Genomic DNA, 27435 nt, shown 5'->3' on the forward strand with positions numbered 1-27435 from the left:
GACAAAGACAAAAAAAAACACCAAAAATAATTCTATCCAACACAAACTTGGTGCTCTGCTCTAACAATTCAGATGGTTGTAATATGGTTGTCTTTATAGATCTAATAGGAAAGGTTCTTTTTCAAGCAATATGGAAAACATTTTTCTGATTAGGATTCAATTAGAGTTAAAACCTTATATTCCTTGTCACTACAAAAAAAAGGGTGAAAATTAAAGTTATTATTTCATCATATCTTAAATAAAATGCATGACATTAACTCTGACAGCATACCTGTTATTTTAACTTTGTTCCCTTTAAAGTTGGCCCTAGTAGTGAGATTTCTGGACAAACATGCAGAGAATGTGGAAAATAAATGAAAGCTTGTTCATTCAGATTACTAAGGTTTTCCAGTATCACACAAAATTAGACTGACAATATCACTATACCCTGAGAAATAGATACACTATACACTATATTTCAGAATACAGCCCTTTAGCCACAAAAAAAGAAAGAAAATGCACAGAGGTTGGAAGCGGACACGCCGCTTTTGGGATGAAAAATTCCTCAATCCATGGGCGGGCACTTCCAATTAATCTGATGGATTAGAATGCAGGAGTTTTATTCATTAGAGTGCAGAGCACAGAGTGCATGTCTCACTGATCTACATAAGCACCTGAAAGCTCTGATAAAGTTTGTTGTTTGCAACCAATTTGTTCATTTGAGGGACGCATGACTGTGTGTGAAGTTAGAAAGTCAAACATTCAGGTGGCACGGAAGTAAAAACAACCACCATTTCCTCAAGTAACACCAACATTTATGTAAAACCTAAACTAACACAATTATCTTCTAAAAATGGATTTCACCCCAAATAGTTATACAAATGAATGAACTTAAACGTCAGTTTAACTTGTACATTTAAGCTCTAAATCATTCAGACCCCGGAAAATTTTGGTTTAAACTAATATTTGTATCAATCGACACATTTATTCTGTAAAATTATTATTGTTTTAGAACGATTTATGTCATAAACAAAGAAAGCTTCGAAATACCAACAGAAACACAAAAAAGCCTGTCAGAAATGATAGAGTTTTGATTGGTTTAATGTCAATTAACATTTTGCTAAATCTTTTTTTTTTAAACCCAATTAACATTTTACATCATTCATCTTTTTCAAGATGCCACTCTCATTTTAGATCAGAAATAAGAAAAAACCCTTCTTGGGTAAATGAAAACTGTTATGTTTAAAGAAATAATGGGTTCTTCTAAGTAATGTTAAATCCCGTCTTTTGCCAATATTTTGACTAGTCAGTTTATGTTATGAGAACATAGAATTTGAATCAGGCATTTTCCGTTCTGATTAAGGCTGCGGGGGCTTTCCTTTTACCACCCAACCAAATTAACTACACATTACGGTAAGGAATACAACCAGGGGCGGGTGACCTACACCCCGATCATACTTTCAGTGCCATTTAAGTCCCGTGTGATCTGTACACCACCCATGTAAGTGAGCAAGTCATGTCTAGCCCCCCTTTATCCTTGGCTCGGTTTTCCTGTGCTGGCACCTCCTGTCAACTCAGGTGCTACTATAAAACTATCAACTAACTATTGTCTACTAGCTAATTGATACAGGGCTTCTAGAAAGCATGTGGGACACTAAATTACATTACACTACAATTACTAGCCTAATACTACATTATAGATAAACTGACACTGAACTCCATACTGAGTTGCACAGCAGTGGTGTCACCAGTGTGCCCTGGTTGTGTTGGAATCACTCCATTATAATTATAGGATCTCTGTACTAACAAATGTAAAATGGCTAAATTGGACTCTTTCACCCACAGAATCTATGTGCACACCAGTTCCTTAGAAATAAACAATCAAAATCAATGGAGTATTTCAGATACCATCTTGAAATTCCAATTATAGACTGACAATAATTAAAACGTTGCTTCTCATTAATCTGGTTAGCAAGAAGTATTTTTTTTATCTTAAAAATGTTCCAAAGCTAAAAAAAAAAGGGGGAAGAAAAAAATCTATATGTGGTCAGGCACATCAGCCATGTTGAAAAATGACTGCCATCTTTCAAATTGTATTTCTGAAAAGAGTGAACCTTGAAGGGTACCAAATTTTAAGATTGTATCTCAATTTGAACAATTCTTGTGGAATATGGTACAATCGGCTGCACTAATGTGCTTGTATACATGCCTGACAACGTTCGGTACGATCATTATGAAACGATGGATGGTGTCCTGAGGTCCTTCCAGATGTTTCACAGGTCTGTGTGTTCCTTGGATATGCTTCCCCAGACCCACACCACCAAACGAATAATGCTGTAATGTTGCAGGCAGCATAACGTTCACTGCAGCTCCTCCAGACCCTATGAGATCTGTCACATGAGCTCAGCATGGACTTGCTCTCATATGTGAAAAGAACAGGGTGCCAGTGCTGAACCTGCCAATTTTTGGGCAAATGCAAGTTAAGCAGCAAGTTGAAAGTCTCAAGGCAGCAGAGGCTCATACTGGACACAAATGACAATGCCCAAAATGGTAAAGGTCACAGAAGGATGGAAGCACAGATGAGAAAGAGAGGAAAGCCTAAATTAGACATACATTGCAGCTGAAATTCTCATCTTAATATTTCCCAATGTCATTGTTATCGTAAGATTTTCTAATATTGGGCAACCACACACCAGACCCAATGATGTGGATAACTTGAAGGACACTATCAAAGCATCCAGGCCTACCATGACACTACAGCAGTACCACAGCCTGATCACCTCGATGGGCAAACCAAATTGATGTAATACTTTATACAAAAGGAGGTCCAACCAGGCATGGACTTCATAGAAATTAACATGTTTTTCAAAAGCTTGTTATTTCTGTTTAAAATATCCTTTATTTATGTTTATCTGTATTTTTTTATTTTTATCTTGTACACTGGATTTTGGATGTTCGTTATCTACACCCATCATCAAAGTAACCAGAAATAAATAAAAGCCTGAAGTATTTTACTCTACATGTAATATAACATTTGTTTCTAAAATAAGTGAAAAAAAATATTGTGGAAAAGGTTGAATATTTTTTCAGATGTACATGTAAAGAAACAAAACAAAAAATGGTTTTGGGTCCTATGGTGGTAAATAATGATAACTAAACAGATGTAAAACAGAAATATAACCTTTATAATATCACTTGTAGGCCTGTCACCAAAAGGATCAGTTATTTGTTAGTTAGTTTTTGAGTCTGTTACTTTGAGAGATTTTTTTGATAAAGAATGAAATTACATGAACCTTCTGGAGATGGTCTTTTAGGTGATTATACAGTTTGTTATACAAATATTACACTGTAACATGTTATGAAATTTTCCTAAACACATGTGACATGTTTCTTTACTTTAGACTGCCTGAGAACAGTTTAAAGGAGTTAAGATCTACACTAGAGACGTGGCATGTATAATTGTGATGTACAGCCACTCCAATTAATTTGATGGATTAGTTTCTTTTTCTTCTTTTTAGATTTTATGTTGGAACTACCAAGTTAATTGGGTTTACCAAAAGTATAAAAACTGAAGCTAAAAGTAAAAAAAAAAAATAACACTATATGCAAGTACATTTAAGCAAAAGTTCTTTCAAGATTTTAGCACACATGTAATGTGCATGGACTTGTTTGCAACCTGCAGAAAACCCCGTCAGCTCAGGTTTTGAAGTGAGCTGTTTGAGGCTGTTGTGAACATGATTAGTATTCCAAGAGCTTAGTTTAATCAAGACCCAAGCTAGCATAAGAAATGTAACACAAATCACCTGCTGTGAGGAAAATATTCATCAGTACATTTTCATTAGGATGTTTCTAAAAAAAAATGTCAAGAATACATGTTATTTTTTCAGAGATAGGATCAATACAGTGAAACTCAATGTTTCTGTGCTCTTTTCTTGAGGACACTGATATTTGAATATTTTTCATAAGAACTACACAAAAAAATCAATTTGTCAAGATTTAATGGAAATTAGATGGCTGCTCCAAAGTGTTGGTATAAAAGGCTTTTTAAAAAGTAAGGCTAAAGCCATCTAGCAAAGCTTGCAGCCCTGCTTTGACAATTGCTTGTCAAGGACCTCCACAATATGTCACATTCTGCCATGCTACATTTCAAAGAAAACATACACTGACAGAAGCATAAGCTCCAACAAATGTCATCCTACACAGATTACAGGCTTCCAATTGACTGGAATCTAAGTCAAAAAAGCTGACAGGGTACGTGAACAACATACATGATTTGACCACTTCCACTTAATTTTGGTAAATTAACTTTTATCTAAAACCTAACCATAGTAATGCCAACCTAAAGTATGTGTGGCCGATAACCTCTACAAATAGCCTGATTCATCCATTTTCATTCTATATGATGTAATTGTGTAAACAGTGCGCGTTTCTGTGCTTTGTGTGCATTTTTGTTGATAAAGGTCAGGAGGCACTCAGACAGGGAAAGGGATAAATGAAAAAAATCAACAAAGCAGAAAAAACAGAGAGGAGAGGGTAAATACTGTGTAGAAGAGATACGGAGTGGAACCAGGTACATGATGTATACCAAGGCGTGATTTCTAATGGCTGTTTTCAAATTTCAATGATAGAGCTGCAATATAGGAACTGGGTCTTAGAAGTTAAATACAAGCCTGTCAGTTAAGGTAAAATGTTCTGTTATGCATATAACTACTGTTCCCTGAAGGAGAGGAACGAGTTACAACACAAAGTATGGGATATCATGCCCCCGTGTGGCCTAACTAAAGACACCTCTAATTACACCTATTGGGGAATGAAGTGTGATGACAGGTGGATGGCCCCACCTGCACTCAGATACACCCATCACAGTCATTACATTTGATGGCTGCTCTTCATCAAGCCAGGCAGATTGTGTGTAACGTAATATTACCTTTAAGTCGGTTCACTTGGTACAACCCATTCCCTTTAAGTCGGTTCACTTGGTACAACCCATTAAGTATAGGACATGTTCCCATGCCCCGCAGAGAACCTATCAAATCTGCAACAAATGCAGCACATCACTATGACTTTTTCAATCCAGCAGAAAGAAGATGGTGAGTCCTAGAAGGGGCTGTCACATCCAAACAATAAAATGGTACACACATGCATGGTAAAGACCAACTGACTGCAGCGCAGATGTTACTCTCAGCGACCCCTCTGAACAGAGCCCAGGATGCCACCACGCCCCTGGTTTAATATACTTTCACACTGTGAGGTAAAGAAAGACCCTTACTGTTGTAAGTGTGAGAAATAGCCTCTAAAATCCTAATGAGAAAGCCTCTGTCTAGAGAGCCTTGCCGCTAGTTGGATTGTCAAAACACACAAAAGATGATCACACAAACACAAACCCTGAGTGTGGTCAAAGTAAATTTGAAGTGCACATAACCATCACAGGAGATACAGCCTCCTTTGTTCTTCAACAACAAAGAGAGGAGAATTAAACCAGAAAGCTCAATCAAGTCATACATCTTCAATCTGATGGGATCACTTTAGGGAGATGTGCAGCATTTAGCTGCTAAGTGACCTTCAAACCATCAGCTGAAATCTGGGTGCACTGAAAGTGCATGCAGGTCCCCAACTTGCTTTGTAGTCGCCAAAGCAAACAGAGTTGTCTTATATAACAGAATTTCTATATCAACCGACTCAAGGAACTCAAATGGAGTGTCACAAAGAGCCTCCATTACAACAGTCAGATCTCAGGAAAGAACATTAGGCTTAATACCTGCTGTCAGCTCACAGACACTTTTTTTTTAAAAAAGCGCACAGCAAAGGAATGAGCACCTAGTGTCACTCCATCAAAGCTGACATTGCAAGCAGAGATGGCAGCCAGGCATACCTTAATTGTGGATAAAGATGGACATTTTTCCAGCAGCACATGTACGAACATTAAGACATCCACAATCAACCATAGGAAAGGAGCAATGTTTCCACCATGACACCTCTGCTCAAAAGCCCACCATTTATAGGCATGCAGGCCCCTAGTTAAAAATGCCCTGGCTCTCTAAATGGTTGAAACCACAACTAGGAGGAGGCCTCCAGCTAACAAGCTGAACCTCTCAGCAAGTAGGCATGTAGCTTCCATGGTTTTGGGTATTAATTAAACATTTCTACCCCTGCCTGGGAGAGCAGACCCCAGGAGACGGGAGGAGTTTCCAAGGTTCTGCTACCAGCAAGCTGATCGTTTCTGCATACCATGACTTTGCTGGTCAGCGAGGGGCTATAAGATTCAGGGACATGCCTCCTTCTATGAACTCCCTCTAGCATTGACAGAATTATTTCCACTGGAGGAAATGCTTTGGGCCACAGGTGAACCAGCGTGTCCACTCCCAGCAGAGTGCCTTGATATGCTGTTAAAAAGAACAGCAAATAGTGGGAGTTGGCCTTAGTCACAAAGAGATCCACAGTAGGTCTACTGAACGGTTGCCAGATATGAGCAATCACTGATGGGTACAGCTTATACTCCCTCGCTATAAGACCCCCAGGGACAGCAAATTTGGCCCCCGAATTCAAGCGCCCAGGGACATGTGTTGCTCTGGTATACACAGAATGAACACTGCACTACTGCAAGAGTCCATAAGAGCAAAATCACATATGACTCCCCACCCCTTTAGCAAGGCATCTGTTTATAACACTTTGTGAAAGGACACCCTGCCTAGGAAAGGGGCTTATGTCCAATCCACACATTCTGTAATTGTGCATGAGGCAAACGACAGACCAAAGGGCAAGACCAGGTCAGGGTTTCCCCCAATGGGCTGCCATGCTTTACCGCTCATTTTGTCAACAATGTGTGTATTTCCTCCCTCATAACTTGTGCTGATTTCAATCCAATTCCAAAAATACTTTATTAACCAAAACAAAATGCTGGTGTAACTCACAGGGGTTTCTTCAATCAGTTGTTTTAGATGGTGATAGCTGCAACCAGGAAGGATCTCCGGCACCCATTTGTCTTACAGCGGATATAGAGTAGACTGAAGACACACTGTTGTTGTCAGTCTGATAATAAGGATGCTTAGGGTTGCCTAAAATGTTCTTCATTTAATGAAGAATCCTTCTTTGTAAAGTCATCTCTAGAGATTCCAGAAGAGTCGCAGGAACAGAGGCTGCCTTCTTTATGCTTGCTTCTATAGACTTTAAGCTTGTTGAGCTTCTTTAGGTCAGTTTCTCTGGTGCTGCTACCACAACAGATGACAGATGAGATACCACTCTCCACAACAGACTTAAGGCTGGTACATACTCCATGAGAAATGAGACATGTGTTCTTGCTCCCACAGCAAAAGACGTCAATTTGCTCCTAGAGCCGTCTTTGAGGGTCTCCCTGCTTGTTTTTTCAACAATGTCTGGGCAAAACTTACTGCTGTACTGTGATAAGATATGATTTAGATGTACGTGTTTAGGTAGGAAAAACGGAAATGTCTCGTGCATCTGTTGAACTGTGGTCATGTAGTTCCACAGTTCAATTATGGTGGATTGAGCGGTCGAACATGCCAATTCCACTCACAGTGTTTACTCTATTACCTATCCGAGCGGGGCAGTCCCACCCACGTAGCACTGCACGCCCCCAGTGTTTGCAGTCTTTCCAAATAGTGCCAGAGCACACCCTGAGCTATTATGTGTCTGCTCCTCAAGTTTCAACTCTCCACCTGCTCTGTGCTTGGCTCTCTGTGCCTACCTTCCACCTGGCTGCTCAATCTTCAGTGATGTCGGACTTCTGCAGCTGAGCGTCTCGTGCAGTATGAACACAGCCAAAACAAACTTTTCCCTGTTTTTACTACCCCAACAGGTATATAGTGAAATATATAGTCAGGCAACGCAGGGGTATGATATTCATACTTTATGTCTTGTACTGTGCGAAAGGGAATCAAAGATCAGATAGCTGATTATCAAATTGGCACGAAGGTAAGGGTAAAAGCCTAACCATTTACATTTCCCTCATCTAAAGAAAATATAGGAAATAGCTCTTGGTTCACAAAATCTGAATAAATTAACTACTTTAGGGATTCAGGTGATATTTCACAATTTCATTATCTTTTGAATGTTTATGTGATGCAGTGTTTACACAATCCAATGAGATTTCTGTTTAATTACTCTGGAGTCAGTTAGAGTTGTCTGAAGTTGTTTTTTTTCTCCATTCAAATTTCTTTTGAGATGTCAATCATTGAAATGAGACGACTTCCATTTCCTCAGTAGGCTCATTTCTACTACTAATTTGGATTTCTGGATTGCCTCTAGTATTGCTGGAGTGCTGGTTTAATGCTGGTTTAATTAAAAGGATGCTGATAAATTAAAAGTTAAGAACTTTCTACCTCTACCTGGTGCTGCTACAACAGTTAGAGTTTAAGCAGCAAAGCACAACAATTTTCAACTGTTCCTAAAAATGTCCAACAGCAGAAAAATAGCAAACACCAAAAAATATCAGCCAAACCAGTGGTGCAGTTTGTAGGGTTAAAGCCAGCAGTAAAAACAGCTACCATTGTTCATTTTCCACAGAGCCGGTGCTGATGTGATAGCATAGCTCAGGATAGCTTGCAGTTCTCTTCCAGATGCATTTAACAAATTAGAAAATCAAAGTGCAGCTTTTGCCGATTATAGCCTAGTAAATGTAAACCCCAAATTTAGTTTCTTAGATAATTGGAACGTTACTTACATTTCTGTATTAACAGCTCCTTTTTTTTTTTTTTTTTTTTTTTTTAAAATCAGTGCCATGTAAAGTTACTGAATAGTATGTCCAGCACTGGACAGGATATGCACCCAGTACTTGGTTAGGACTGCTTCTCCATAAGCTGTTGCATTGGTGCAGCATGGCATAGGGGTGATTAGCCTGTGTTTGTGCTGAGGTGTTAAAGAACCCATGTTGCTTTAATAGTGGCCTTCAGCTTGCCTACATTTTTGTGTTTGTTCTCTGCTCTTCCTCTTTGCAATAACTGCTGGCCAGTCAAGCACAGTGATGCCATGGTCATAATAGCAGGTATTGGTGCTGTTGGTAGTGTGGGCAGGTGGCAAGTCATACTGGAAAATAAAGCCCATCAGCAGACATAAGCATTAATTCCTTTAAAACTTCATGCCAGATGGCTGTACTGACAATTGACTTGGAAAAAACACACTGGACTGCAACAGTAGATGACTTGGCTCCCTAAATCATCCCTGAACATGTAACGTAGACTTCAAACAACACCTAACTGGACAGTCAACAGTGTTCCCCATCATAGTCATGGGACCTGACATTTTTGTAAAAATAATAAACAATACATTCAACAAATCATAAAGGCTGTCAATGGTACAGGGGCTGTCGGTGTGCACCATGTGCAGCTGGACACGCAGTGGGAGGAGGATCGTGTGTCTGTCCATTTTGTCTGTTGAAGATGTGAAAAAATCTGTTCAAATTTAGATTTATGATAACAGGATTTCTGCTATTTGGAGCTGGCAGTTACCTAGAGTATTGAGAAATTGTGAAAATATCGGCAGTTGTTTCGGCCCATGTCAAAGCTGTTGGATCTATGTGACGTAAATGTCCACTACCAGCACTGAGACCGAAATGCTATGTAGGCAGAACTGCAGGCCAGCTGCCGTTTCTGAACTTGCTGGCAGGATGGGAGCAATTTGGGAGAAAGCTGGAAGCTGGACCCTGGCAGAAACACCACAATTTTGGCTCTTTGTAATCACCATTGAGATGTACCGGTGAGACTTTAAGGCAGACAGAAAAAGCAAGAGTCTGCCTGCCCAAAACAAATGTTATAATTCAAACTGGCTCCCCTGCAATCTTAATTTCTCCTGGATGTTATGTAAACAAGGCACCCTGTGACATATGTGACCTTAAACAGAGCACACTGAAATACATAACGTTCCATCACTATCAAAGCAGAAGCATGGTTGTGCCATGGGATCGCCAGTGTTACCAATTGTAGCCAATCTTTACATGGAAGAAATGGAAAAGAGAGCTTTGGGAGCCTTCAGAGGAACACCACCAAGCCACTGGTTTAGATATGTGGACGACACCTTTGTCAAAATCCATTTAAAAGAAGTGGAAGCTATTACGAGACACATCAACTCGGTGGACAACAACATCAAGTTTACCAGAGAGGATGCCAACGACAACAAGCTACCTTTTCTCGACTGACCACAATATGGCCACGAGGCATGCGTCTAAATTTAGTCATTTGATGTAATTTCAGGAATACCCTACTTTATCAAGAATTTAATATGTAAACATACAATTTAACAGTAACCTATGCCAAAACTGATGCTAAAGTCCTGGGATGGATTCATACTGTACATTATCCCTTATAGCTAGTCAATGCAGCTGCTTACATTTCTAGACAATGTTTTATTTTGTACAATCGTTTGCATGTTGCTGCTGTCACTTTTTAAAGTCATTTTTCCCAGGAGACTAGACCAGATATTTACTTCAGTTTAAGTCAAATTTCGCTAAATATTGTCTCTCCTTGCTGTTATTTACGTATTGCTGTTTTTTGTAACCAGACTGCCACAAAGTAACCATGTTCTTCATCATTTATGAAAAAAATAACAAAAACAAATGGGGCTAACTTCGGTCAGATTTTACCATGTGGTTCTCATCATTATTCACTCCAATAATCCAGAGCTGAGCTGAATAGTTGCACTAACATTTAAATGTGTTGAAACAGACTACCATGGTCCCATGTGCACAATAAAGTCCCCTCTATCTACTCTGGAAAGCCAACTTTATTTTTAATTGTGCCTCTTGAGGTTAAAACTGTTTAACAATAATTATATTTTCTAGAAAGGCAGCAGTTTGGGTCGGCAGTAGTTACAGCAGTTCATACAAAGGATGCATCAGATGCTATGCATGTGGTTGTTAATATACTTTTTCCATATATATATAAAAAAAAGGGAAAAAAATGCTTTTCCCACCAACAAATAATTGCAACCAGTTTTGACTTTAAGTATGCTTTGTTTCATTAGAGTTTACAGTTTGATAAATAACAAATGTCTGCTGGCTTAATTAATATCTATCCATGACAAAAACACATTTTGTGACATCATTAGTTTAAGTTCAGATAAAAGTCACAACCATTTGCTCCCATGAGTGTGTGAGTGCTGACTATGTGACAAATTTCTGCCTGTCACTTTGTGTATAGCTTTGTTAAAGCTAACCTCTCCATGTCCCATTTTGTGAGTGTCTAAGCAAAAAAATGAGCAAGTGGTATTTCCATGGCTGCACAGTGTGACGCACAGTAGTTTTATCTGCTTTGTTGTGCCATTTGTCAGTTGACAAATCCTTTCAATACAGTCTACCTGGCTTTGCTCGCTCATCATTTTAAAGGAATTACACTGTCTGGGAAGATGAAGGGATTAGAGAAGGGGTTGAGAGAAAGTTATAGAAAAAAGCCAAAGGGAGGGGTAAAGAAAGGGGAGAATAAGTATCTACTCAATATCGTCTTCACAGCTGAAGCTACTCATTGTCAGATGATAAACAGAACAGAAAAGGATTTAATGTAACTTACCTATTATGTTTCTAGTTAGCTAGCTTTAGAGTAGTCAGATGTAGGGAGTTAGCATGTGTCATATTACCATACTCCACATAATCAAGGCTGCTGTCGTTACATAGAAATTAAAAATGTAAAGCTGGAATTAGTGTAGATTATTTTATAGATCATATTTACTTTAAAAACAACAAACTCTATTGGTTCTTATCCATTGTTTTCTTAAATCTGGACACATCCACTAGCTAAAAGTCTCCATTAAATCAATGTTCAAGAGGAGTTACTACTGTGGAGAGTTTAACCAATGAATTTTATTTTTAAAACAAATCAAGTCTATCAGTTAATTTCCAATGTTTTTTTCTCTCATATGGACACTTCAACCAGCTCTCACCTCTGTTATTTTCTGATTGATGAATTTTCAGTATACTCATCACTGTTGAAAAATTGTACATGTTTATGGATACAATAAAAAACATCTGAATGATCTGACTAAATCAAAAACTTAATGTCTCAGTAATTAAATTTTGATCAAAATCAATTTTAATCACATGAATAATTAAAATAAGATCAAAAATTTGTGTATACGTGCTCAGTAGACCAGCAGTTTCTGAAATACTCAGACCAGCCAGTCTGGCACCAACAACCATGCCACCTTCAAAGTCATCTAAATCACATTTGTTCCGCATTCTGATGCTCGGTTTGGACTGCAGCTGGTCGTCTTGACCATGTCTACATGCTTAAATGCATTAAGTTGCCGCTATGTAATTGGCCGATTAGACATTTGCGTTAACGAGCAGTTGCACAGGTGTACCTAATAAAGTGGCCGGTGAGTGTATATCACAAATCATATCTGTATATCACTGCATATCTATTATGTCTTCCACTTTTTGGGCAGAACTATTGAATAAATTAACTTCTAGATTATTCTAAATTGCTGAGACGCACTTGTAGTTTGGCAATTTGCTTGTTTAATTGCAGTGATACCTTTAGGGATCAAGCTATTAATTCCCCCCTCCCAAAAAACTGTCTAAATGTTTCTGCAATATTATATTTTGTAAGCCATTCTAAACTCTAATTTGACGTTTGTAATGCGCATATAACCTGCTTTAGGTTCTTCTGTGTTCTTAATCCCATTCCGATTCTGACGTTTCTCTACTTATCTGAAAAAAAAAAGTCTGTGGCATGCTTGGTAAGAAATCTTCTATGACCTGCTGACCAATGCATTTAACAAATATGCCTATATCTATAGTTTTTGAAACCACTGAATTAATTTCTGCTTATATCTAAAAGCTTATTTTAACACTTGACTAAGCTTTAATGCTGTCATCATCATCCTGTTCAGCCATCTATATGGAAGAATATGGTATTAAAATTAAAAAAGGACAGACAGGCAAGCACAAATTATTGAGATTAGCTAAAAACACATTTCACTCTAAGAGCTGCTGTATATTACAAGAATGGCAAATGAAGGAAAAGAGGACTGGGAATGGAGACTAAGAAAAACAGACAAGATAAAGAGGTTGTTGGAGTTGGAGAACATGTAAAACAAGAAAGAATAGAGCAGAGTCAGAATTCACATTGCAAAAAGTATTAATAGGCATTTAAGAGTCGTCACCATCGTTTATCTAGGAAATTATAGCATGCAGAATAAGATAATATAGTGTAAATTGTATATATCACCATATGGTCTCATATTGTTATTTTTTGTTTTATATTTTTACATTTGTCTCTATCTATATGTTTCCATTTACATTTCACTTTGCTGCTGGGACAATTGATTTTCCCTAACCACAGATATATTTTTAGTACCTTTAGGCCCTATTCTTGCAAACATTAGGTTTCACTTGTGTTTGAACAGTGCAACACTAATAAGTCAAATTAAGGTACTGAAAAGGTGTATAGATTCTATTTTTTATGAAATGACCACTGTATAAAACAACAAACATCTCTTTTTACTGACATTTAAATGTGGAATTATTGTACGGTAACATTTTATTTTAGTAATATACCTTTGAACTGCAGAAGCTAGTATGGGCAAGAACAAAACTGGTTCAGAGGAAAGTAGCAAACAGCCAGGCTTGGCTGGGTGTAGAAATGACAGGAAAGAGAAGAACGGATGAAGGCTAAATTAAAAGCTGCACTGGATGACTGTGTAACCTATCATCAAAAAGTTTGAAAAATGACAGAGGCAACATCCTCTGATAAATAGACTGCATTTTACAGGGAGCAAGAAAGAAGTGCTGGAATGGAAAAACTTAAGAGGCAGGCTGGAAGGAGGTCGCAACTTGTGTTTTTATTACTCCATAGGAGTCTGAGTGCATGTTATGTGCATGCCTCTCTGCTGTTTGTTTGAGCTGAGTTCTGCTGACAGTGAATACCAATGTTTTCAGTTTCTGTGTGAAATTGATCAAGTGTGTCCACAAAAACTTCACAACTCACTTGTGTATTTGACCTTGTCCATGACTGATATTGAACAGGCTTTTGTACATCTGTGTATGCAAATGTGTGGATGGAACTTGCTGGACAAAACCAAAGTACTGTCTATTAGTTAGGTATCTTTTTTTGTAAACACATTGGACTCTTTACTCCAGTAGCCACCCTACAACACCCCCCACCCTTCATCTACCTCTCCCCACCAAATCATTTTCTTCAGTTTTCACCAGATTTTCATTGTAATTTCACACATGAGTGAACAAACTTAAATTATGACCAGACAATTTGCATCTATGTAAGGGTTTGCCCACACATTGTCAGTTAGTAGCACTTTTTTCATGACTGCGGTGGACAAAGAGAGAACAAAAATACAGAGACAAATTAAATATACCATGGACACTGCTAAAACTGCAAAGCGAACAAGACAGGGGCACTAAAGATAGTTTAAGGAAGAACCATAAGGAAAATAGGTTGACAAAATATTTTTAAATGGAGAAAATAAATGATGCACTGCATACCACTTGTCCATTCTGTGGATTTTTGTGGGCGTATGGAGGGCCTCGAATGTGATTCCACATCTGTCCGGACGTCATTGCAAAGACCACACACTGTTATAGACGGGCAGAAAACAGCATGGAAAAACAAAAACAAAATTTGAGAAAGGTGAGGTCTGAGGGGAGGCAATAATGAGAATTTCCAGTGCACGAAATTAGGCAATTGTATCATTTGTTTCAGTAAACAAACTATAAACATGGTTCCAAAAAAAAAAACCTTTCATTTTCAAAAATTGTTAACTTTCAATAAACATCTTAGACTTGGACTGGTACGAAACATTTATCGTGTAACATTTATTTCCAGTCTGTTTAAACAAATAATGAAGTTAGCTTTTACATCTCGAGTGCAGTAGAGCACTGTTTTACTTGTATATTTATAAACTAAAATCAGTCCAATAATGCTTGGACTTAATAATCTGGACTGAGTTATTTAATAATAAATATAGATGTGTGAGCAAATCATTTTGGGAACATAGTATGTATGTGGGTCCTCCCAGTATCTCAAAAACCAAGCTTATTAGTAACTGACAAAAAAAACAAGAAGAGATTTGCCATATCAAAGATAATAGATGTCATTTAAACGTATATCAACATAAAAAATAAATTCTTAAGAAATGTGATCGTTCTTTTTTTTAGATGATACAATAGGATTAAGGGCGGAAATTCAAAATAAGTTGTCAAATTTTCAAATATGGCAAGTCCATGAGATCCTAGTCGAAAAAGGAGGTGGAACTGAAGGAAAATTGAGTACTACAGATCCTTTCCAAAAAATGCAAATATCTTGTAAAAGTTTTTAATTTCCAAAATTTCATTCAAAAAGTCAAACTTTCATATATTATAGATTCAGGGACCACAATTTATTATTAACTATTTCAAGTTTGTATTTGTATTTGTATTTATGAGATGGCAAAACCCAATTTATGTAAAAAAAAAAAAAAAACAACAAAAAAAAAAAACTTGAAATAATATCAAACAAGGGTCCTGAATCAATAATCTATGATTGTTTAACTTTTTCAATGGAATTATGGAAATTAAACAACTTTTCTATGATATTTTTTTGGAAAGGGGCTGTATTATACTATCGTCTATTCAATGAAGGTGATATTTTTGACAGTATTAATTTAACGCTCTGTTAGGGAATAGGTTTTAAACCTAAAGCTAGTGTGTGTGTGTGTGTGTGTGTGTGTGTGTGTGTATTCCATTATCATACCAATGCAGCCATGGCCCATCCAGTCTTGTTATATATGAATTCCAAGTTGTTTCTCCTCAGATACAGTAAACCTCCAACCAAAGACACCAAAAGAGCCAAAGCAATAGTTCCAGAATAATTTGGAGGACGGAAGACACGGATCTAAAAGAAAGGTAAGAGATCAACACATCAATAAATAAAATAAAATAAAAAACTCAAATGGGAACAAATTCAAAAACAGAAAAGGTGACATTAAACAAATTGTGAGTTCAAACATTTTTTTTCCATACTGAGACATGATACTAGCCTTGCCTGCAAGACGAATTCTCGCAGTATTTGTACGTTCACAAACACACAAGACTCCATCTTGTGCCACTACCGCTTCAAAGGTTTGTGATGGAACCAAAAATGGTTTGGGCCAATAACGTTGCAGTATTATGGTTTAAGGCGGGATATACCGCTGTTACAAAAGCAATAGGTGCCGAGCCCACAGCTTAACAATGAAACATGGCAGCGCAGGAGGAATCCCAGATTGATAATGTGCAGAACAAAGAGTGCTAAACATGATCAATCTGGCTTCCCAGGGTTATGGTTAAGTAGCTCTTCCAATAACATAAAAGCTGCTTTGTTGACTGTAAAAGAAACATTTAAAATATGTACCAAATATTAACTCTGTTTATAAACCCCTAATAAAATTGTGCAGCAACGGTTTTACCCTTAAAAATGTCAACTAACTCCTGAAATTACTTCCAGTGGTGTGGAATGACTGGATGACTTAAGAATAATTTGACAATTCGCAAAATGCTGTTTCTCAAAGATAGATAGTGAAATGCGGAGTAGATTGTTGTTCTATCATTTGAATAGAGAGTTTCTTCTCTAAGGTAACCCGTCTTTGTGAAACCTTGAAAAATTAAACAAAAACAGCAAGATCAGTTCAATGTACAGCTTCCAGGGTTTGGGAGTGCATCACTGTGCACAGCATGGGTATTTATCTATTAATGCACTGACAGTAGTCAATACATACTTAATTTATTGCTGCACATGCCATCATCCAACTGACTTTTTCTGGGAAAGCCATTTCCAGCCTAGCAATATCTTATACATATAAAAATATTACTTTTCCAAAAAAAATGTCTGGGTAGTAAACTGGCATACTAGGGATTCATGAGACAATGGTCATTTTGCATCTTCATCATTTTGTATTTTTGCAGTTTTTGTTGAATGAAACATTCTGTGGGAGACTGTTTCCTTTGCCCAAGACTATGTTATCATAAGTTCTTCTATGGTTATTAATCAGGAAAAAGCCAGCAGATGACACGACCTGAATGTTACCTAAAGTTTGACGTCTGAACAAACTTCCCCCGGTAAAAGTTAGAAATTTGGATTCCCGAACTGAACCCGCCATCAAAAAATAGAAAAGAGAAGTGAAGAATTTTCATAATTGTACATTCCAATAAAATTTATCGTCCGCATTAAACCCCATCACCAAAATAAGAACAATGTTAAGCTTTACTGTTCCTTGATGATGCAATAACTTTAAATAAAATTACATAAAATTTACCAGCAGTTAGGCTAGTTTTGTAAATGTTTTACTAAAATGACAGAACTGGGAAAACACACTCATCAACAGGCTGTCAGCAAGATGTTCAGGGGAAGTCTGCTAGGACACATTTTGATCCGTAAACAAGGCGGTGTACAATGCTTTACCCATCCTATTGAATTCTCTCACCTATATTTACAACAGTAAAGCACAGTATACCAGCCACGTTATATTTCTATTCATGATTATGTTAATATATTAAATCATATTTCAGCATGTGAAAAAATGGTGGCTAAACTCTTCTCTTCTGAATGTAAACTCCCCTATATTAAAGCGAAAATTCCTGACAGTTGTAGTTAACAGCACTAACGAATTATATTGTGTTGGCTTCCCTTTAAGTGTAGATCTAATTAAAAAGGAATTTAAATGCATAATTGTGGCTGACGGTGACCCATGAAACAGATACAAAGGACCTGCTTGTGATGTTTCGACCGTTGAGATAAAATGGATTAAAAATAACACAATAAAATCAAGAGTATCTATGCAAACTTGCATTTTAAAATTGCAGTAGATGGGAGTAAATGTCCTTCTATTCAAAACAGATTGGATCTCACAACCTTCATCCAAATAAAGAGTATGGTCTTGTAAGTGCACATGGGTCAGTATTAGTGTTAGTAGTTGATTTGTTTTTACCTGAACATCTGTACGATCAGCAATCCACTTGGCCAGCTGCTCTGAGGCAAATCCGATCCTCTGCAGGTCAAACGTATCAGCCCTCTTAGGTTTTCCCTTTGCAGGGAAGTGCATGAAAGTTGGAGCGCTATTCATATTCAACTAAAAAAGAAAGAAAATAACCACCAGATTAACTATAACTTTTTTGTCAAACATGGCTAACATAACACAAACAATATTTTATTCAATGACAAATAATGCATTTCCAGTTGGTTGATTTGATTGATGATTGAAAATATCTTTACAGTCAGAGCAAAGCCATAAATGCTCACTCTTTTATATCAACAGCATTTTGTGAGTGTTTCATAACACTGAAGTACTGTTATTAGCTGTAAAATGGCTTTGCGCCTCAGTATTTTGTTTATGCTGAGAGTTAAAAAAAAAAAAAACTGTCAAAATTCTGCCCACACCATCAGCCATAACATACAGATAATCTAGCTATGCACAGAAGAAATACTGGGCTATCTACTGTATGTTAACTCATGGTCAAGTGTCACTATAGCCCAGAAATGTACTTGTGTTGAGACGTAGCAACTGGAAGAATAGGTGTTACAGCATTTAAAGTCAGCCATTCATGCCCGTTTGTCACTGAGTCAAGGCCAGACAGCACAGTAAGAACCACTGGTTGAACGCGCTGCTAAATGAAGGACATGAAATACTGGCAGAAATGAGGACAACGCAACCAGTCAAAAAATAAAATAAAGAGTCGTTTAGTGTTTCGGAGCAGTAATATTCTAAAACAACAAAAAAATAAAACAATGCAACACAACCATGCTGGTGGGTGCCACATTCAAGATTTGTGTCTGCAGCAGATTTCTTAATTACTTTTAAATGTAATTTAAAAGTTTATTCCAGTAGTTTAACTCACATTGATTACACACGGCACAATGTATTTCAGATGTTTATTTCAGGTAATCTGATGACTAACGCTTACAGTTTATGAAAATCCAAAATTCAGTTTCAGGAGTCTCATTTGTAAAGCTTACATACGCACAAAATGGGGCCTGAAACTTGTGTACGTCACTTTCAATGCAAAAGTTGGGATCTTTAAAAGGAAAAAAAAAACAAAAACAAAAAAAAAAAACCTAAATAATCTGACGCGAAAACACGCAGCCCCCACGGCAACTCTGACCCAGGGGAAATTAGCCTTAGTAAGAAACATCTGACTTTGACTCTGGCTCAGAAGCAGCTCAACACAAGTAAATGTGAGGGTCAAACCCCATGTCTTGGATATGTCTGTGTGGTGGGTCTTATAGTACTGACTCCAGCCGCAGTCCACAGCTTGTGGATTACCTCCAAACGCTGAATCTACTTTGCTGAATATTTCCCTTACGTTTGAGGTTGTCCTTGTTGCTTCAGAATCTTTTTGTATCTTTACATCCAGTCACTTTCCATTTGTTTGTTTGGATATAGCAATCTGAACAGCCAGCTTCTTTAGCAATCATGTTTTTTTGGCTTAACCTCAAAGTCGAAGCTGTCGATGATGCTGGAAAAAATTGTTAAATAACTCTTTTGAGCGGTAATGCTCTAATTTTCTGACAGACTGTATGTTATATGCTGTCATTAGCTGTAAGACAGTTAAATTAGATCAAAATGAATACAAATGAATTTCGGAAATATACTGCTCTGTGTGTAATCAATCTAGATGAGTTTCACTGTGTAACCAGCATTGCTAAAACTTTTCAATGATATTCCAATGTACTGAAATGGACCTGTACCTGGGCTTCATAAGCTATATGTGCATACTGCAGTCCAAACATCTCCTGAAGGTAGTAATTACACTGACTTTTATAAACGCATCTTAAAAAGTAAAATGGGGAAAAATATCGCAGCAGAAAAGACAACTTCATAAATAGAACTTGAAGAGTACTTTACACACTTCCTGTGAATAAAAACATCCAGTTTCAGGTGGAAACAATCAGCAAAGACAATAAAAATTCAGGTTATTTTTCAAGTAAGGTTTGAAAGACTGTAGTTGAATACGTAAAGAGGCACACATTTAGGAGCAGGAAGGAATTTAGATCCAAAAAACTTGTGAATATGCACAAGTCTAACTTAAACTATAATAGATCATGGTCATCTGCCACAAAACAGATAAAAAAAACTAGAAAAAAAAACATTAGTTCATAAAATGGAAAAGGGAAATAGGTGCTAAAATAGCTGGCAAAAAATAACAATGTCACTAGAATTCTCTTAATCTAAAACAATATAGAAGAGAATATAAACCTTTGAAATAAATAAGGTGTTTGTTAATACGAAAAAAATAAGATTTAAATAATTTGGCTGTATATTCACATTCACATTTAAAAAATAAAGACAACTTTTGCCATTTAAATGCCTTTGGCATCCAAAAACTAAACTGTTGAGACAAACTGCCTACCTGTTGGAAGACATCAGCTCCTTCATCGTAGTCCACAACCGTGAAGAAGAGCTTGTTGGAAAATGCAGATGAATAACGCCAGGAGTTTGCCAAAACCTGGTATTCTTCATTTGCTTGTCTATAAAACAATAATAGGACACATACAGGTAAGCAAATAATTTAGCATGATAGTTGGGCAGCTGTTGGGATCAGAGTTATGATCCTAAATGGCCATTAGTGTTTTTCCAGGCTCGTCTTCGGTTTTAGAAAGACTCCTTTTCCAAGTTTTCCTCTCTGATTTATATTGTCTGTAGCATTTGGAGGTGAAAAACTGAAAAAAACTGACATAAAATTGTTAAACATAACTTACAAAAAAATTTGGTCTGCAGCTATCAATATTCTCATTTGGAGGAAGCTGGTATTTCAGGGAGAAATGACCAGTAATCCTTCAGAAGCCACGACTCTCTTACAACCAGATGGGGAAAAAAGCACATTGTTTACAATATGCTCAATTATTTGTCCTCTGGCTTTGAAATTGTTTGCGGGAAACCAGTTTTTCTTGGTGTTTAAACTGTTTTTAACTTACTCCCCTGCTCCACGTTCTTCAGAATAAACCACTTAGGTTGTTATCGGCCATGCCTACAGCTACTGCTAGAGAAAATGGATAGACAAAGAAAGGATCAAAAAATAGAAATATAATTGAGAAAAGATGAGGAAAGGCAGCCAAAAATGATATATCTTTGTCAATATTACCAGAGTCTGTATCAGAAATCGAAGTCTTACCCTTTTAACCTTTTAAAACTTGCATTGTTGTTTAACCTTTTTTCCCCCCTTTCTAAATGTATGTAGTGTCTTTTTAAAATGTAATTAAACTGAGTGAACCTTTGTCTTCAGTATGGTTGTCTCTTATGATGGTTCTACTGAGTGAGAAATTGCCTGTCAAGAAATGTTGTCTGCAGTGATGTTATATTGTTATAATGGCTGCTTATGTTAGGGTAGTTGCTGTGAAGCGTCAATCATTAATGAAAATCTGAATAAATGAAGACAGAACTTGGGCTAGCAGTGTAAAGGACAACATAATTCATCAGCCCTGTAGCTATATCTAAAATTATTCATCTCCCTATTGCAGATTTAGGTTTATTGACAAAATTCTAAAAGAGGAGAGCTTGTGCAAGTCCCCGGGTGAGCTCAACTAACTGCATCTCCACCTGTGTCTCTTCGCCTGCTGCTCCTGCGCTACACTGTGGGCTTACCTCCTTGTCGGACATATGGATAAGCTGTGGGGCTGTTTGTTCAGTCTGTCTAGGCTGTTCATGCATTCAGGGAGTACAGTTACCTGCCTTGTGATGTTCCTAGAGTGGTGAGAAGGGTAGAAACCTTTCCAACTATGCACCACTATTTGAACACACAACTACTCCACACACACTCATACTCCAAATGGCTGAAAGTCATTTAAATCCATGTTCGGATTTCACATGGCATTAGGGTTCCGTGTTGTTGTGTCTTGACAAAATTGCCCTGGCACATGTAGGCAACAAACATCTCTACAAGGCATGCTTGAAATTCTGAGACAGGAGACATGGAAAACAAAATGTTTAGACCACTAATGTATTTTTACTGCAACTGTCTTAGTTTTTCATGTTTAGCTAGATCTAAGGATTTAGAAATACAGCTAAGCATAAGGAAACTTGATTACGTTGTACTAGTGTTGTGTATTTGAAAAAAGGGGGAAGAATTTGAATGCAAAAGTGTTGTGTTGGATCAGATATAAATAACTTCTTGAGGCGTGAAAGGTTTATGATTAGGGTAAAGTTATCAAGTCCATAAAGATGAACAGCAGTCTGAATGCAAACTATCAACAGCCACATTTAAGGACCACCCACTGACATGATGAAACTCTTGTAAGGCAGGGGGGTTATTACCTAAATATCCCTCTGCTACAAACAAAGCAAAAACATGTCTTACAGCCTTGATTGATATAATGCATCTCCATATTTTATCTGTTTTGCATGAGCCATTTGCTATACATCTGCACTGTGACGCTGAGGGTTCTTATCTTTAAGACAAGCTATTAACTCTGGTTTTAATCAATATGAATTTGAAGGAGCTTAGTTACAATGCTTGTATAACACCCAATTTTTAAATGTGGGCATGGCATGCCAGCTTTTTTGCTTTCTGGAGCTATTTTTTTGGTGTATATTTACTTTTGCTCCTATGGTAGACATAAAAAAAAAATCCTGTTTCATGGCAATAAAAAAGAAATATTACAGCATACCACTACTATCTTACATGATTAAGGTTATTAAGACCTGACTCAGATGAATCAGAGTGTATGCAAGCTTCTGAAGAAATTAACAAAGATCATCCAAATAATTATCTCTAATCATTCTGCAATTTAATGAATAGTAATAAATGTGGTAATCCTAAAAGACATCAAACAGGAGACAAGAGTCTGATTTAATGTCAGGCAGTAAAAAGGATTGTTTTACAGTTAATATCTGGTTTCATCTACATAGATATGTGAGAAGTCCCTCATAATATAGAACAAATTGAAATAAAACATTAGTATGCAAGTAAAACTAAACAGTATTGCGGCTGCTAAGGCAGTAATGACTTATTCCCATAAAAATTGTTATTTTATAAATGTTTTAATCTACAAATATGGAATAAAGATGCTTCAAGAAACAACATTTAGCAACATTAAACCCTGTAGCACTTTTCTGGATACTAAGAAGAGCTGACATATTATGATGAATCATATGATTCATGATGAATAACTTATATAATCAAGAGACTGATGAGGCAAAAGACTGGCTGATTAGAGGGAGAAATCAGGTCAAAATGGACAAGGACGGAGCCGATTTCATAAACTAGTTTAATGTGTTCTTGGAAATGTTGTTGTTGTCAAATATAAGGTTTATACTACATAACCAAGTGGTGCTACCCAAGTTCACTTTACAATAAATCACAGATATGCATCATACTTCTCACTCCAAGATAAATTCTCTGTGTTTGTCACGATCACTCAACCTGAGCTAGACAGCACAACAGTACAACAAACAGAATTTTAGCTTTAGTGGCAAAGGTGGATTTATCATAGATGACTAAACAGGGGCATTACTGCAGAGTGGATTGCGGTATATTTTTTGTGTCCAAATAGTTAAACATCTTCATTTTAAAGAAATTTCAAAAACGTCCATTCTAGACATGATCAAAATGTATCACTCTATGCAAAGTGAAAAACAAGGAATAATAAGGTGTTGAAAAAACACTTACTGCATTAACCGGAAGATTGTAGAATATTTAGCTTCCCTGTCAGTCACTTAACTAAGTTAGCTGTATAACCACTGTTTCTAAGATCTGCTTTCCCACTGAGTTGCCTAACACCAACCTTACAGAGTAAAATGAGCAGTGTTAATTCAACACTAAGACTAACACTGAGCCTTTGAACTTATGATCCTGCCACTGATCTCAGTGTTTTCCAGATAACTTTACTCTTGATTAGAGTTGAATTGAGTAAAACTTGATTACCACTAACAACTCTTAATATACTTTTACTCTAAAAACAGTGTTAATTAAATCAGTGCTACTTTTCAAGTGTTGTTCTAAATCATATTTCATTTATTTAAATTAGGGCAATGCATATTGATCAACATGTAAGCAGTAAGAATCAGTATGTCTCAGTTGTTGAAAACAAAAAAAGTAGCAAGTGTTTAAATGTGCGTAGCCGCAAACTCTGCCTTGTCAGAAAATATGTTTTCACCAGTAGAACTGAGGTTTATAAGCAACTTCGATGTCAATCTTTCATTCTGACCATATGGACACACTCTCTCTTTCTGGAAAAAATACCAAATAGGCAGTGGTTTTGGAAGAAGTTCTTTACATTAGCTTTTGATTAGAAAACCATACTAAAACCATGTTCATATTTTTCACACTTTTTTCCAGATATGTTTCAAATTTTTATGTCCAGAATCACCTAAAATGATGTGACAATCGTTACAGATTAGCGTTGTTTGGATAAAAGGTGAAAACTGTATAAAGTATGAATGGTTGCTCCCATCTCCTCTTTTAAAATACACATGTGTACTTTAAAAGAAGCGAGTTTGACTGAAATGCCTTTCCTTAGTACAAACACATACTCGTGTATGTGTGTGTGTGTCTCTCCACGCTTTCATAACTTCTCGTTTGGACTACTGCAATTCCATGTATTTCAGTGTAAACCATCCTTTATTGAGTTGCCTCCAAACCATACAGCATGCAGCTGCCTGTCTCATAAAAAACATGAAGAAACATGATCACATCACACCAATACATAAATCTCTTCACTTGCTCCCCATTCGATTTAGGGTTGATTTTAAACTTTTAATGCTCATTTTTAAAGCTCTTAATGATTTGGCTTCATTGTGTTTGTGTGATCTGTTAACTTTTTGTGTCCATGCCGAGTCTGGAGGGCCTAAATTCAGCGCCTGTTGGAAGAACATAAGCTGTGCTTATGTCTAAACATAAGCACAGCGGTGATCAAATGCTTTCTGTGGAAGCGCCTTAACTATGGAATAAACTCTCCCAGATGAATTAACACTTATTACTGACTTGGCTCTCTTCAAGTGAAGACTCAAGACATTTATTTAGGAAGGCTTTCAATACCTAGCAGTGTACACTTTTCGAATATATATTTTTAGGAGTGGACAATAATTCAAAATCAATATATATTGCAATATATCTTTATTAAAATTATGGTGATATGACATTTCCGATATTTCAATATATGTTACAGTCTATGATTGTAGCATTTGTCACCGACTGACATATTTCTAAAATATATTTGAAGAGGTTCATAAACATGGCAGAATAATTGTCATAAGATTGTACAGGCATCTATTGTGCCGTTATTGAGAGTCTTTGAGGCTTTTATTTTGTTTATATCAATATCGTATTTATATTGTATCGACTGAAAATAAGAAATATATCATGATTAAAGTTTTGGTCATATCTTCCAGCCCTACTATTTTTTTCTATTATTGTGTTTTGATTTATTTTTAATGCTGTTTTATTCCTTGTGTTTTATGTGTTTTTTTATTTTATGTTTTACTCATTGCAAAGCACTTTGGTTAATCTAGTGTTTTTTTATTTGATTTTCACTGATTAGACAATCATGTTGCTGCATGTTGTGAATAAGAGGAATTTCACCATAGACCTCTTGAAGACATGGAGCACAGAACCCACTGCATTCTGTGAGTTTATTAATTCCATTACAGCAGTGGTAAACTGAAGCTACTTTAAGAACATTGGACAGCTTCAGAGCTTTCTCAGCTCAGAGAGCTGTCCATTGTGCTGAAATCAAATTTTTATCACTAAAGCACTTTCAGTGCTTGATGCAGTGAAGAGCAATGCGGGTTTCTGCTCACATCTACAGTATTTGTTGTCTGGGAGCCTTACATTCTACATGTTAGGTCAATCAGTGATTCTACACCAAAGGAATAAATGAACGTGCATTGTCGTCTGTGCCTTTGATTTAGTCAAGAGGCTGAAGGTCCTCCAACTGGGAATGGGCAGGGGAAAGGGAGATTAGAAAGCAGGTGGGTCAATAAACTTAAAATAAATATATAATCTATATACTGTTATACGTTTCATATTTTAGGATAGGAGTTTCAAGGGTTTCAAAGTCTCTGTGTAAGTGGGTAACTTGGTCTCAATGGCCTTATTTTTTGCAATTTATTCATTCCCCTCTGGCAGTGTGACTAGCTGGATTTCTTTTTGATCAAAATGTCAGTGTAACCCACAGGTTATTATTACATAAGGCATCTTGCAGCAGTTCTCATGGCGCACACCGTTTTTTTTTAATGAATTCGTCAAAATGGCAAAAGGGGTATGCCAAATATCAGCAGATTTCTAGGACAGTTGTGGGTAAGTGTGAAACACTTGATAATGTGCAGTATTCAATATTCACGAAAGCAACAGCTTTTAGAGTAGGGAATATGAAAGTTGTTATTGTGGTGACCTTTTGTCTGCTTTTGTGCTTTCATACCTGCAGACAGAACACTGCCGTTGAGGCTGCAAAGCGGTGAACATGACGATAACAGAGTAGTTCCTGGGTGGGGCCTTGACGAAACGGCGGAACTTGTCCCCATTCATCCGGATAACCGAGCGCCGAGAAGACCACTCCATCATCTGTTCAACCTTCTCAGACAGCAAGTTCTAAACAAAAAAAAGGTAGCACAGAGACAACAGCTCTGGTTAAATGGACTGAATTTATATAGAGCTTTTCTAGTCCTACTTACCACTCAAACCGCTTTACAATATAGCGACATTCATACAATCGCACTCACTAACACGTTTATGTACCAATACCCAGATAGACAACTTGGGATGAAGTGTCTTACTTAGGAGCACATTGACATGTGACAATACATTGAATCAAAAACAGTTATTTCAGTATCAGCATTTGCAGTATTGTAATTGCAAAGGACTACTATAATGCAATATTTCATAGCCTATTCCATTTCAGGTGCTATATAATACAACTCCACTTGTCAATTACATATTTGGCCACTTTTTGCTCCCTGTTATGCTCACAGCTGATATAGCCACCAAAACTATAAAGGTCATGGAGAGTGGTAGGAACATTGAGATGATGGGGAAAAATGGTAGATGATTACATACATTTTTTATTGAGTATTCAACAATAATATCCCAATATCATGTCACCCTAAGTTTAAGCCATTTGTAATCAGTGTAGAATATTGTACACTAAGTCTAATCAATTCTATATTCTGTTTATAAAGCCAAACCATGTAAAAAAAAAAAAAATATTTGTTCAAGTATGGTAGGTATAAGTAGTTTTTATTTCAAACTACAGGTTAATGAATGTATTGTTACAACCCCAACGGCGATTGATAAACTAGTATAGACTCCAAAAGAAAAGCTAGACTAAAAAAAAAATATCTAGTGAGATAATCATTCACCAAAAGTAAGATTGTTCCACCAGAGGGGGTCCACTGCATGAAAGGCTTAATCTTTAGTTATCAGTCTTCTATGGAAAATAACTAACACATTATGATCTTGGAAAGGAAGACAACGAAATCAATTATAGCCTCTGCATTCTATGTGACTTATAAATGTCTAAGTGAAGATTTGTCTAGTCTGGCAGACAGGGC

General features: G+C 36.9%; 1 protein-coding gene across 1 annotated transcript in view; it reads right to left on the reverse strand.

The window, feature by feature from the left end:
• Positions 1-27435, reverse strand: part of tusc3 (tumor suppressor candidate 3) — an 84357-nt gene that overhangs the window by 23338 nt on the left and 33584 nt on the right. The window contains exons 2-6 of the mRNA XM_012874181.3: positions 26307-26476; positions 20303-20420; positions 17884-18024; positions 15672-15812; positions 14426-14515 (exon numbers count right to left, since the gene is read on the reverse strand). Of these exons, the coding sequence (XP_012729635.3) occupies positions 14426-14515; positions 15672-15812; positions 17884-18024; positions 20303-20420; positions 26307-26476 (660 nt within the window). The remainder of the gene's footprint in view (positions 1-14425; positions 14516-15671; positions 15813-17883; positions 18025-20302; positions 20421-26306; positions 26477-27435) is intronic.

This window comes from Fundulus heteroclitus, unplaced genomic scaffold, assembly GCF_011125445.2.
Source record: "Fundulus heteroclitus isolate FHET01 unplaced genomic scaffold, MU-UCD_Fhet_4.1 scaffold_74, whole genome shotgun sequence".
Lineage (NCBI taxonomy): Eukaryota > Metazoa > Chordata > Actinopteri > Cyprinodontiformes > Fundulidae > Fundulus > Fundulus heteroclitus.